The 13461-nt window shown below is 37.0% G+C and overlaps 1 protein-coding gene across 1 annotated transcript; it reads right to left on the bottom strand.

The window, feature by feature from the left end:
• Positions 1–1771: 1771 nt before the first annotated feature.
• LOC131042732 (uncharacterized) lies at positions 1772–3054 on the bottom strand. Its single transcript, XM_057976053.1, has 2 exons — positions 2856–3054; positions 1772–2769 (listed from the first exon to the last, which is right to left on the bottom strand). The coding sequence occupies exons 1-2, from the start codon at positions 3052–3054 to the stop codon at positions 1772–1774; spliced, it is 1197 nt and encodes a 398-aa protein (XP_057832036.1).
• Positions 3055–13461: the final 10407 nt, after the last annotated feature.

Below are 13461 nucleotides of genomic sequence, written 5' to 3'. Positions count from 1 at the left end.
CCAGCTTCAGATATACTAGGATTACCTCAGGAGGCCCCATCAAAGTTCAATTTAGCCCATCTTCTTTTAGGGGGTCGCCAAACATAATTTACTTTTTTTGAAAGGTTCACTTGATCCCCACTACCAACAAAAGGGAGAATCTTCAATCCAAACCATTTCATTTTGATGGAGCCATCCCAATTTGAAAATTGGACTTCCTTTTTCAATTGACCTGCAGTTTTACTATTCACCACTTCTACAATGGTAGCTTCTACTTTGTTAATGAACAACTTGCAAAGTATCTTTTTCCCTTGGAAAATTCTTTGGTTCCTCTCTTTCCATAATTCCCATAGAATTCATGAGTGAAAAATAATCCACAAACCTCCATTAATGCATGCATTATTCAACATTAGCCATATTTTGAAAAGGGAGAGGATATCATTAGGAAGAGCAGTGATCCACCCTAATTTAGACCATAGCCATGACTAGCAATTTTGAGCAAAGGGACAGCCTAGAAGGATATGATTAACTGTTTCCTCATGTGTTAGAAGGTCTTTCAAAGCCAATTCTCCTAAACCGTTCCATAGTTAAAATTCTCCCTTGAAGAGCAGCCCAAGAGAATATCCCTGATTTTGGTAAACATGAACCATCCAAGCATAATTAAATGGGAATCTCAATTTTGATAAAATGTTGTTTATTGAAATTCTATGTATAAATAATATGTTATACTTAAGCATTCTCTAATATGCACATATAAGGAAATGAATAAATAATATGTATACATATATAAGGAAATGATAAATCAAGTCACAATATATTTAGAGACTATAAACACACTGGGGGAAGGAGACATAATAAGTCCACCAGAAGCCATTTCTACACCATGCCTAAGAGTGGATGTCTACCATAGCCCTTTTGTTTGGTGGCTTGTCCCAACTTTCCCCAACATCTTGTATCGCTATCATCAGTTACCATCTTGGGGAGTTGGGCAGAGATGTAAGGTGTTACTTGACTCTGTCAGTGCTCTCCTTATCATAGGCTGCAATGGTCTTATAGGACGGGCTACATACAAGCCAACTCGCCACTCTTCTCTTACACCTCAGACCTTCTCTCTTCAGGGTGATCGCTTAATGAATTGGGATGTTCTTCTTTGTGATTACTACTCCCTATCTTATGGGAAAATGATTCTTCGTTGCAGTGTATTCTGCTTAATGAATTTGGCCTGCTTTCAGTTGTTCGATCTGTTGGACAGATTTTATATCTATTGATGATTCGTTGATGATGATTTCTTCGCTGCAAAAGCAATCTTTCTGAGGAGACATGCATCTCACTTAACTGCTGACTAATCATTTGTTTCTTTTTCTTAATCGCACCTCTTCAAGATCACCTCTTAACAACTTTTAATTATCTTATAATGTTTACTGTTTCTTATAATAGTTTTGCTGCTAGTCTTGATTGTTGATTATTCCTACTTTATCGCTGACATAAGATTGTCTCTTAAAATCATTTATTCGCTTCCTTCTTCTGTCCTTTCTGTTCACCATAAAAGCCTCTTTTGAGATGGAGAGATGACATCTATTAACCCATTCATTGTAGTGGGTACAAATGTTTACCTTCTTCAAAAGAATTATATTAAAATGAGGAAAGTGATAAAATTAGAATATTTTAGCTATATTTCAGTCAATAAGAATTTGTTGTAAATGAACGTAGCTGAACTTTTCTAATTTGTATTTTTATAATGTGAAGTTAATATTTAATGCTATAGTAGGTCAAAAGTAATAATATAAATTAGTTAATTTGTGTCAGGGTAATCGCAGTAGTTTATGTGAATTGAAATGGAGCAAATGAAAAGGATAAAAGAGGAGAATGCAAAATGTGTATACTGAACAGAAAATAAACATGCCAGTAGAGAAAGATAATAACATTTATTATTGATGGTTACTGATTGCATGAAATCCACAAGATTATTTTTCGCGGTGGGAAGTTTATTGCGTGAAGCGTGAACAGTGTCTGTATATATATGGATCTGTCTACCTGCGGCAGACCATGCCACTGCCACCCAGTTGAGATCGAGGATGGAGAAGTCCTGGATCTTCTCTTCTTCTACTTCTCCTCTAAATCGAGACACTTTGCAGTCAGTGGCGAAGAGGTTGCTGCTCAAATACTTTTCTTTACCTCCCATTACTGGCATTGGAAGACCCACATTGATGGGGCTTGTGTAGTCAGTTGCGTATGTCTGTCCAAGAACTCCGGTCACATGGGGACTAAGGGAATAGAATTTGAAGCTCAGCTCCAGATGCGCAAAGCAGTCGTCAGAGGTAATTCCATAACTGTGAATCCGAGACTCCTCTGGAGTGATGGGCACAACCCGTGCTGTGATCTTAAACTTGTCCTCCACTTCAACACTCACCTCATTGTTAGGGTGGAGGCGAGTGATAATCATTTTCAATGGAGAGACAGAAAGAGAAGCACCCTCGTCTTGGGGAAGTGTTATGGATTTTCCATCCAGAGCTATCGCTAGCTGGTCGAGGGAATCATTCCATGTGGCGACCTTTTTGGCTCCAAGGAAGAACCGATGAGTTCCACAGAAGAGCAGTCCGATGGAGTGCACCCACGTGAAGTCTCTTCCCATGCCTTTTCCTCTCTTTCCCATGAAGTGCGCATTGATGTGGACGTCTGAGTCGGACACCAAACAGAAGTCCTTATCTTTCTTACCGTGAAAATAGAACATTATGCCATCTCCCCCGATAAAGCGAGGATCCTGGCATACACCCCCTGGCTTATCACAGCCTGCAACAACAACACAAATAACATTATTCACTTATTCCAACCCAAAAACTTTAACTCATACTAGTATTTCATTAATTCACACTTACTGCAGACGGCCTTGCAGGTTTCGCAGTCCATCTGACAGGTATCCGGGCACTGTTGGGGACAGGGTACTCTCTGTCCATTGCACCTCGCGAATCTCGAACCACGACATCTCACCACCCTCCTTGAGTGCGATTGGTTTGCACTTAGTAGCATCACAACAACGCTAAGAGTAGCAATTAAAGATTTTCTACCGATCGTCATGATCGCTTTTATGATTCGCCACAAGACCACAAGTTCCTTCGGTGTTTGTTCTTCTTCCAGCGCTCTTGCCTTTTATAGCTATCGGATATCTGAGTACGCATTTTTCATTCCTTCAGCAGCTGATGCTTTATTCATCGTGCAACATTGTGTACCCTGCCATCCCGTGTGTTTTTGGCTGCTTTTAAATATTCTAATGCCTGCAAACTTGCAAAGTCAAAAGAGAAAATGTCGTAATGTCCGTAATCACCATTAGTGACACTCCTTTCTGTTTCATTTATCTTAAAAACGCCTTAGCTTTTCTTAGCTGTTCTTATCCACCATGCATCGTGCAACGTTATGGAAGCTGAACTCATATGTTGATTTTTTTCCCCATCCTTCATCAACTTGGACTATTATCATCTACTAGCTTCAGAGTCAAAACATAAAAGATAATTTAGAGCAGAATCGCCTAATGTGGCAAATTTCCGGTTGTAAGTTGTGACCTATATTTAGATAGAAAACAGTTTCTTGATATTATTTTAACATAAAAGGGGATGGGTTGGTAATGTTATTTGTCCTATGCTGTTTGCTTTTTATAATAATTAAAATGAGTTTAAATTCGTATTGATTAAAGAGGGTTAGGTTCGAATTTTTTACATAACTACTAAAAAGCAATTATTTGGGGGTTCATGCCCATCAAAAGACTAAATTCAAAACACATAAAAAAAACTTACAGACAACCAAAACAGAACCACTATACAACTAGACAGAAAAATGTCAAAGAATCAACCACCCACTACACACAAAAGAATGGTCTACTAAGTGGGGGTACTATCATGTTGTCAAACATGGCATAACACTTTAAATTTATTAGCAAAGCATAGCTTTTTGTTATAGTTTTTCCCGAAGGACATAGCAATAGAATCCAGAGTAGCCTTCATATTAGAGATGATGGGGTCCAACGCAGTTGTAGGAGATTCTATATGTCACTTCCTCTTTGCCTTCCTCCTTTCAACTTCCTTTCACTGTTGGTGTTCTATGTGCCGGTGTAGAGTCTGTCGTTGCTGGTGCTGGTAAATTTTCTTGCTGGTGTCATAAGATTTCAAGGTTGCCATCAATGACAAAACCTTCAATCACCTACAATATCTCATTGGAGTGTGCATTTGCTAACAAAGATTCGATGGGAGGATATGTTTATGTAATACGAGAATCTCCCAATGATTTTGACAGGTTTGATTGGTAGATTAATCTATCTTGATAGGAGATCTTGAGGCTATTTTGTTGGTTGGGGTGGGATCTTATAGAGCATAATGCAACATCAGACTCCCTATGGTTGGGGTGTCTGTATGCTCACTCATTTATATCATAATCTACATTATATTATTTATGATGACAACGCTAATCTGTCTACTAGATGCATACTTCTATAGGTTTGGTGTTGGGAGCACATTTCTATTACCTGACCTATTCATCATAGAGTTCACGGTGATGGACAATCATATGTACATCAATACGGAGGTATCCTTACTTAGCCAAAGCTGGGTGAGATGGAGTATTGGCAATGGGTTCTAGATTCGATGGATATTGTCATTTAGAGACCTTATATTGAGTGTGAGCCTTGGATGGAGGATGCACAGACTTCACCATTTATTTTGCAGAGTAAGTACTTGATTGGCCACATTGTATATATTGTTGAGTGACAGTTGATTGGTCATATTTTGAGACAATTTCAAAATATTCAACACATTCCTTCTGGTGTCGCCAAGTATGAACAACGATACAAGGATAAGTGAGATTGGGGTCCTTCCTTATCTTTTGAGATAGCACATGTAGAGTTTTTGGTTTCTTCTATGGTTGCATATTATTTGAGATTAGACATTTTGGATGCCGAGATCACATCAAGTTATGCTCATTATATGCTTGCACACCCTTTTCCATGCACCACTAATCCAACAGACCTCCTTTTGTTATTACTTATTAAGTTGTCATTAGTTTTATGTCCAAAGTCATCCTATATACTCTAGTCGGTGAACACTACCAAAATATTCAGTCGGTAACCACTAATGTGGTCGGTTAGAGAAGAAAGGAGTCACAAAGTTAAGTATACACCAAGCTGTCTATCGAGTAATGTTCTATGTCTACTAAGTAGCAAAGAAGGAATACCGAGTAATCTGAACCGAGTAGAAACATGTTACTAGATTCAATGAGTCTGGACACATATGTGAAACGTGTTACAAAACTAGAGAAGATCTAACCATTATCACATAGGAAATTGCACTTCAAGATTTTGTATGATTTTGAGGAAGTTTATCCAATGAAATATTTTCTATGTTTATTCATTCGATGAATTGTGTTTGTAAGATCGAAGCATGAACATATCACAATCCCAGAGATCTATTTACATAGTATGATTTGAATATCAAATGAGGAGGAGAGACATGTGTAATAAAAAGAGTTAAAAGGGAAAATTAGAGGAGGAGAGACATGTGTAATAAAAAGAGTTAAAAGGGAAAATTAGAGGAGGAGAGACAATGTGTTGTGACTGCTAAGAATGACAGAGATATTCAGAGGTCATTGAGAAAGTCTTCAAAGAACAGTTTATGGGACAGAGTAAACAGAAGGGTTTACCAAGTTGATTTATCAATTACTGAGGTATGCTATGAGCAAGGTAATGTCATATTGAGCACATAGAGTCTACTATAACATTTCAGATGTAAAGTTACAGATATTTTTTAAAGATTTTATTGAATCATTTGAGTTGTAATAGAAACCTTTAACAGGGTAAAAGACTCTAACAAAGTCTATAAATTGTAAAGCCTTTAATCAGGTGCAACATTTTGTATAAGTGTTGTGAAACCCTTTAGCAAGGTAGATCTAAAGATCTTGATACTCCTAACAAGGTAAGCTATCAGAAATAGCTAAACATGTAGCTCTAACCGAGAAACCTTTATTATTGCAGTAGTGAAGTTGTGGGTGCCATCCCCACCACAGTTTTTCTCTCTAACCAAGAGTTTCTATGTAACCAAAATATTTGTGTTATGGAGTAAAATGTGTATGAATGTTATTTCTGTTACTATGTTTTAGCATTATATATTATGAGATCTACAATATTTAGTTTATGTTTTTTAGTAAAGTTATTATTGAAGAAAAGTTTTGAAATACCGATTCACCCCTCCCCTCTCAATACATTAGCTTTCCTGGTTGGACCTAATAATTGGTATCAGAGAAATTCTCTTGGAAAAGAGTTTAACATCCTAAAGAGAAAGATCTTATCAATGGAAGGCTACAAACAATCTCGGAGAATTGTGAATCTTCAAGAAGAGATGGATCATGCTAGTCAAGTGATTGCAGACATGCAGAGACAAATTCAAAGATCACTTAAAGTCAGAAGAAGGTTGTCTGATGATTTATAGGACTCATAAGAGTTGGTCAAACAAATTGAGACATCATCAAAGAACATCATATCAGAAGAGACTAAAGAAATGATTGGAGAACTGAAAGAAAAGAACAAAACACTGAATGAATAGATAAAAGCAATGAAAAGAGATCATGAGTACTTCAGCACACAGATGACTAAAAATTTTGATGCATTAAGAACAACTGACGATACCATAAGAGATATGGAAAGGGAAAAACAATAGCTTGAAGCATTGGTGTCTGAAAAGAATGATGAAATCGCAAGGATGACTGGAATTCAAAGTAATTTGTCTGATCAATTGGGTTATGCACTTCATGAAGCAAATCTAAAGGAAAATGAAAATCAAGCATTGAAACTTGAACTATCAAGATTGGCCAATGAACTTGAAGCAAAAAAGAAGTCAAAAGAAACACTAAAGAAAAGTTTTGAAGCATCAAGGATGTTGGATGAGCAACTAACTGCAAGAAGACCCAAAAAAGATGCAGGACTCGGTTATAAAGGAAAGAACTCCATCGAGAAAGGGATCAACACCACCGAGAGAGGGGGATCATCAAAGCAAGCTGGAAACAAAGACAAGGTAAAGGATAAGAAGCCTATTTGCAACTACTGTGGAAAACAAGGTCATACTGCCAATATTTGCTGGATCAGAAAAGGTAAGCAACCAAATGTCACTAGGTCTGATAGTTATTGTTACAATTGCAATAAGTATGGTCACACATCTAATCAATGTAGGACTAAGTTGGTTAACAATTATCAGAAGGCAAAATTCAAGGGGTTTTGCAAAAACTGCAATAGATATGGTCACAGTACTGAGAAGTGTTGGTTTAAGCAGAAAAACTATATGTTGTCTTCACACTGAGCAAATGCTAGAAGTTATCGAACTCGCAAAGATATCAACCGACAGTATACTGCAGTACCATGGGACTAGAATACAACGATATGGTGTGAATGTTGTGGAAGATATGGACATATAAGTGCCAACTTCATGATAAGGTTTGGATTGAACAACCAGAGATCATGGAGAAATCCTGGAATCACATGCTTTCATTGTCACAAAGTTGGACACTTGGCTAAAAATTGCAGAGATCAATCTAGAGGAGATACTGAGGAGATAAGAAGCACATTTCAGAAATTTTGGAAAAAGAAAGAAAATGTGTCAACCGATGAAGAAAGCACCTTACCTACCGAGTTAGGTGTATCTACCTCGAATTAATCAATAAAGGTATAAAGGGACTGCATTCATTCAAAGATTATATCTTAACAAGTTCCTATTCAAATCATGTACTTAATTTCAAAATCTGCATAGCTAAGATGCATTAGCAAGTTTTAAATTCTATGTAGACTTTTGGAGTACCAAAGAAGTCGGTAAATGAAGGAAGCCTGTCTAGTCGGTAATAGAAGAAAAGGAAGGTAATTGGTTTAGTGGAACCGAGTGCATTTAATGATTTCTTACCTAATTGCACAAAGCTTGATAAGGTAAAATGTGTACTTAAAGTCCTTTGCGCGGTCATTTTACACTCACCAATTATCGAAGAGAAGAGATAAGCGATTCAAAGGTGATCAAACACCTCCCAAGTGAATTTCAAGGTATTTATACAACAATCTCAAACGCTTTTTCAAAGCCAGTTAACCGGGCAATATCATTTGTGAACATCTGCATTATATTTACTAAGTCAAAGAGTGTATTCTATCAAGATAAAACCCTAAGCTCTTTTGTTAGTAGAAATCCAAGTTAGAAATGGCTCCTAAGTTGTAGAAACCTGTTGCAGTTAAGACCATTGAGAAGCCATCAGTAAAGTATTCCTTACCTCTTAAGGTAGCATCTGAACCTGACGATAAAACTGCATTCTCTCTCATTCCAGATAGGGTTATATTGGTCGAGGATGTCAGATTCTACACTAAGTGTCGTGTTCAAGAACTAGGTCATACCAAAATCAAGGTCATTTTTGATGAGCTATGCACCGATAGAAACCTGGATAGTAAGTATGAGCATATCAAAGTAAAGGGATTGACCGAAGCCCTAACCTACCCTTGAGTTTTCAAACCCCAGTGGGTTAAATTTGTTCTGAGCAGTGTTCATGATGACTTCATGTGGTTAGAGGAGCAACCGTTCAAAATCACCATGGAGATTATTCACTTAATAACCGGATATCCTATATTCGATCATGCCCAAGCACATAAGATGATTTCACAAAAGGAATTGATAACTTCAACTGGAGTTGAGTCTGATTGGAGAGGTCTTAAGTTGAATAATGTTGCAGATGCAGAGCTAAAATTTGTAATTAGAGTCATAGGTTATTGTTTCTTTCAATCGACAAGAGAGAACAGTGTACCATGTGCAGTCATAGATTTGGCCTACAAGATTGTGAAGAAAGGCATGAAGATTGATCTATGTGAAGTGTTGTTGAAAAACGTATTTGAAAATCTCAACACTATAAGGAAACCCAAGAAGAATAATGCAGCTAACACATTAAAGTTTGGATCACTGTTAGTGTGCATGTTTTTCTATTTTGAGAAATTCTTCCCATCAGTCGGTAATGTTGTCCGGGAGTTACACTGACCAATCACCCATCATATAAATGATTTTATCAAACATCTAGGTGATAATTTCAATGATATAATGGATGATTATTTTAGCAAATTTCAAGAGAAGATGCCTAACAGGTACAGAATCCCACCTCAGTTAGTGGAGAAATATAAGGATGATATATGTTTTGAAGTAGACACCGACTACTGCTATGTCAATGCAATAGAACCCAGAACTTAATCCTTATCACCCATGGGTTATGAGATTGATTCTGAAATTTCTCAACAACAAATAGATGCCTTTTTGGCACTTCCAAGGCACTCTACCGAGCTCTGATATGGTACCTATGAAGAGGTAAAATAGAAGGTAAAAATTAGCATAGTAGTACCGAAGGCTACAAGAAAAGTCACTAAAATGATAAAAGACTTAACTGAGAAATTTGGAGAAGGTTCTACCTCCACACCTACTAAGTCAACAGATGAGCTACCTTCAATAGAGGAAGAATATGAAGCTCAAGAACCAACAATTACTTTGAGCATCGAGTTGCCAAAGGGAAAAGTATTGAAAAGAAAGAAACATGATACACCTAAGGTATCACCAACTCCCCAAGTAAAAAGACCCAACACTAGATCATCTACAATGTCACCTAGTAAGAGGTAGAAAACTGTCGTATTGCCTAAGGTTACTAAGACTTATAGAAAGTCAACCAGGAGACTCATTTTGAATAAGGAGTCAAGTGACACAGAATCTGAAGACAAAAATAAATTTTAGATTGTCAAAAGCACAAAGGAAGATGTACATAGTGTTGACAACTTCTGTGCCAATTTGAAACAATTTGGTGGATTTGGGTCATTTAGGTATGTCAAATATGACTCTTGGATAGAAGAAGAAAAGAGGCAAATAGAAGAGTCACTTGTATGTACACTTCTTAAATTCCAAGTAGTTCCATTGGAAGTAAGTAATTTTCTTCCAAATGCATTATATTCTCACATTGACAACAGATGGAAATATGCTATGGACTCGGAGAAGCAGATAAGAGAAAGAGTTTTGGTACATCTCTTTCCAGACATGTTAGTAGAAGATATAAGAAAACATTTGAAAAACTACCAGACAAACTTTCAAGTGAAGCAAAGAGCCCTGAAAATGATGAATGGACTCTATCTTGAAGTTGAATAGGAGACAAAAGAAAAATGGCAAGAAATCTTCAAAATTCAGACTAAAGAAACTCAAAGTGAAGTAGAAATTGTTGACATCACCGAGCAAGATCCTGCTTTAACTATTCAACAAGATGAGGATGTCATGGATACTGAGGAACAGGAACAAGAAATGATAGAAGGAAATGCTTATGCCAAACTAGTATCAAGTGAATCAGTTTTGGAACAAGTTAAGTCCTATGCTCCAGTAACCCAACAAGTGATCACCGAGCAACCTCAGGACACTGATCAAGGCAAAAAGGGTCAACAGTCTATAAAAGGAGAATCTACTTCTTAGGCCACCGAGCAATAGACTTCTCAAGCACCAGCATGCACTGAAACTATTGCTACTAAGACCCCAAGCATTGAATCACCGAAGGACTCATCAAAGGCTAAAGGAACCGATAAAAGTGTTGTCTCTACCGAGCAACCTACTGAGGATGTACAAGCCTCCAAAGCCATTGTACTAGTTCAACCGATGAAAGCCTCATCATCCAAGGAAAAGAAAATGAAAATGCACAGTTTCAAGGTAGATTTGTCTAAACCTATTGTGTTGCCCAATGTTGACATTTCCAAACTGAAAGGGCAAGCACTTATTGAATTCAAAGAACTATGTAAAGCCAAAGAAGAGAAAGAAAGGCAAATGGCTATTTAGAAGAAGAATCGAGTACTTCAGAAGGTTAAAGCATTATTAACATACATGCTCCCTAAAGCTACCGTGAATAAAGATGCTACCATCCATATACAATTGGATGAACTACTCACTAAATTAGAAGCATCAGGAGTAGATGCATCAGAATACCTTAGCAAATTAAAGGACAAAGAGCTAATTGCCAAAATTATTGAAGAAGTGCAGAAAGCCATTGCTATCGGTAAAGTCAAGTTTGTTGGATTCATTGTTGAGTTGTCCCCTCAACTCAAGAACATTCTTTATTTATTCTAGAAATTGTGTACATTTTCATTATTTATCAAGGATATCAAACACAAGACCGAAGTCATTGAACAAGACATTTCAAATCTCTCAAATAAATTGACCACCGAGCCAAATTTTGATCAAAATTTCTATACCAAGCTACAAACTCTTATGGCTCAATAGTTGGAACTTTGGAATGAAGAGCACAAAATCAGGATGGATATCATGACTATTCAGACATTATTTATTCCTCATCTTTCATCAGTCCAAGAGCAGATTAACCGAGCTACACAGTTGTCCATTCAAGCCGAAGGAAGCACATTAGATGGTCTAATTTCACTATTAGCTGATATTATAGCTCTGAATTCTTTAATGGAAAGTGTCAAGGGTGCACTTACCAATTCTCTCATCGATGCTCGAACTAACTACAAATCTATTTTTGATCAGTTGCCACCATCGAATGGTAACTAGTTTTGATGTTTGTCAAAAAGGGGGAGTGTACCGAGTATAAGAGGGAGTGTATCAAGCAGAATAGTGTATCCGAGTGTACAGTTGAATTTGACAGGGGGAGCATAGAGCATAGAGTAGGGAACACTGAGCATTACTATATATTGATAAGGGCAGTATATATTTGAATATGCTACTATTCATTGACAATTGCATATACTGTCATTCTAGTCAAATTTTATAAGTATATAGATTTTGAGTTATGACTTTGAAAAGAGTTTTGTCAAACATACCAAACTAATGTCAAAAGAGGAGATTTTTATTACTTATTAAGTTTTCATTAGTTTTATGTCCAAAGTCATCCTATATACTCTAGTCAGTTAACACTACCGAAATATTCAGTCGGTAAGCACTAATGCAATCGGTTACAGAAGAAAGGAGTCACAGAGTTAAGTATACACTGAGCTGTCTATAGCATAACCTTCTATGTCTACTGAGAAGAAAAGAAGGAATACCGAGTAATTTGAACCAAGTAGAAACGTATTACCAGATTCAATGAACCTGGACACGTATGTAAAACGTGTTACAAAACTCGAGAAGATCTAACCATTATCACATAGGAAATTCCACTTCAAGATTTTGTATGATTTTGAGGAAGTTTATCCAATGAAATATTTTCTATTTTTATTCATTCAATGAATCATATTTGTAAGATCGAAGCATGAACAGATCACCATCCCAAAGATCTATTTATATAGTATGATTTGAATATCAAATGAGGAGGAGAGACATGTGTAATAAAAAGAGTTAAAAGGGAAAATCAGAGGAGGAGAGACAATGTGTTGTGACTGCTAAGAATGATAGAGATATTCAGAGGTCACCGAGAAAGTCTTCAAAGAATAGTTTATGGGACAAAGTAAACAGAAGGGTTTACCGAGTTGATTTATCAATTACCAAGGTATGCTATGAGCAAGGTAATGTCATATTGAGCACATAGAGTTTGCTATAACATTTCAGATGTAAAGTTGCAGATACTTTGTAAAGATTTTATTGAATCATTTGAGTTATAATAGAAACCTTTAATAGGGTAAAAGACTCTAACAAAGTCTATAAATTGTAAAGCCTTTAATCAGGTGCAACATTTTGTATAAGTGTTGTGAAACCCTTTAGCAAGGTAGATCTAAAGATCTTGATACTCCTAACAAGGTAAGCTATCAGAAATAGCTAAACATGTAGCTCTAACCGAGCAACCTTTATTATTGTAGTAGTGAAGTTGTGGGTGCCATCCCCACATTAGTTTTCCTCTCTGACCAAGAGTTTTTGCGTAACCAAAATATATGTGTTATGGAGTGAAATGTGTATGAATGTTATTTCTATTACTATGTTTCAACATTATATATTATGAGATCTACAGTATTAAGTTTATGTTTTTCAGTAAAGTTATTATTGAAGAAAAGTTTTGAAGTACTGATTCACCCCTCCCCTCTCAGTACATTAGCTTTCCTGGTTGGACCTAACACCTCCTAGCTCAAGAGATGAGGAGGATGATTCAGATAATCTTGTTGTTAGGTGACAAAGATGGAGGCAAGAGCTTAGAGATTCTCAAGAGGCCAGAGGACATGAAGGAGATGAGGGTGGAGATGGAGGAGGTGGGAGATGTTGACAGAGGGGAGGCCGATTGATAGTCTGAGGAGGACCTCTTGGACTAGTTGGCAAGATTAAAAGACCACTTCCCATGGGAGGGAGAGATGTAGGCAGGTTTGGGAGGGTAGGAGGAGTAATTCCTCCAGCAAGAAAATATATAGGTAGGGTTGGGAGGGTAGGAGGAGTACTTCCTCTAGCAAGAAGAGATGCAAGGTGGATTGGTTGGGATACCAATAGAGGAGGGATGAGGACAGTGAGAGGATTTCCCTCTGTAGGACTAGGCAGG

Source organism: Cryptomeria japonica, chromosome 5 (assembly GCF_030272615.1).
Source record: "Cryptomeria japonica chromosome 5, Sugi_1.0, whole genome shotgun sequence".
Classification (NCBI taxonomy): Eukaryota; Viridiplantae; Streptophyta; class Pinopsida; order Cupressales; family Cupressaceae; genus Cryptomeria; species Cryptomeria japonica.
This window is presented reverse-complemented; position numbering and strand designations above follow the sequence as displayed.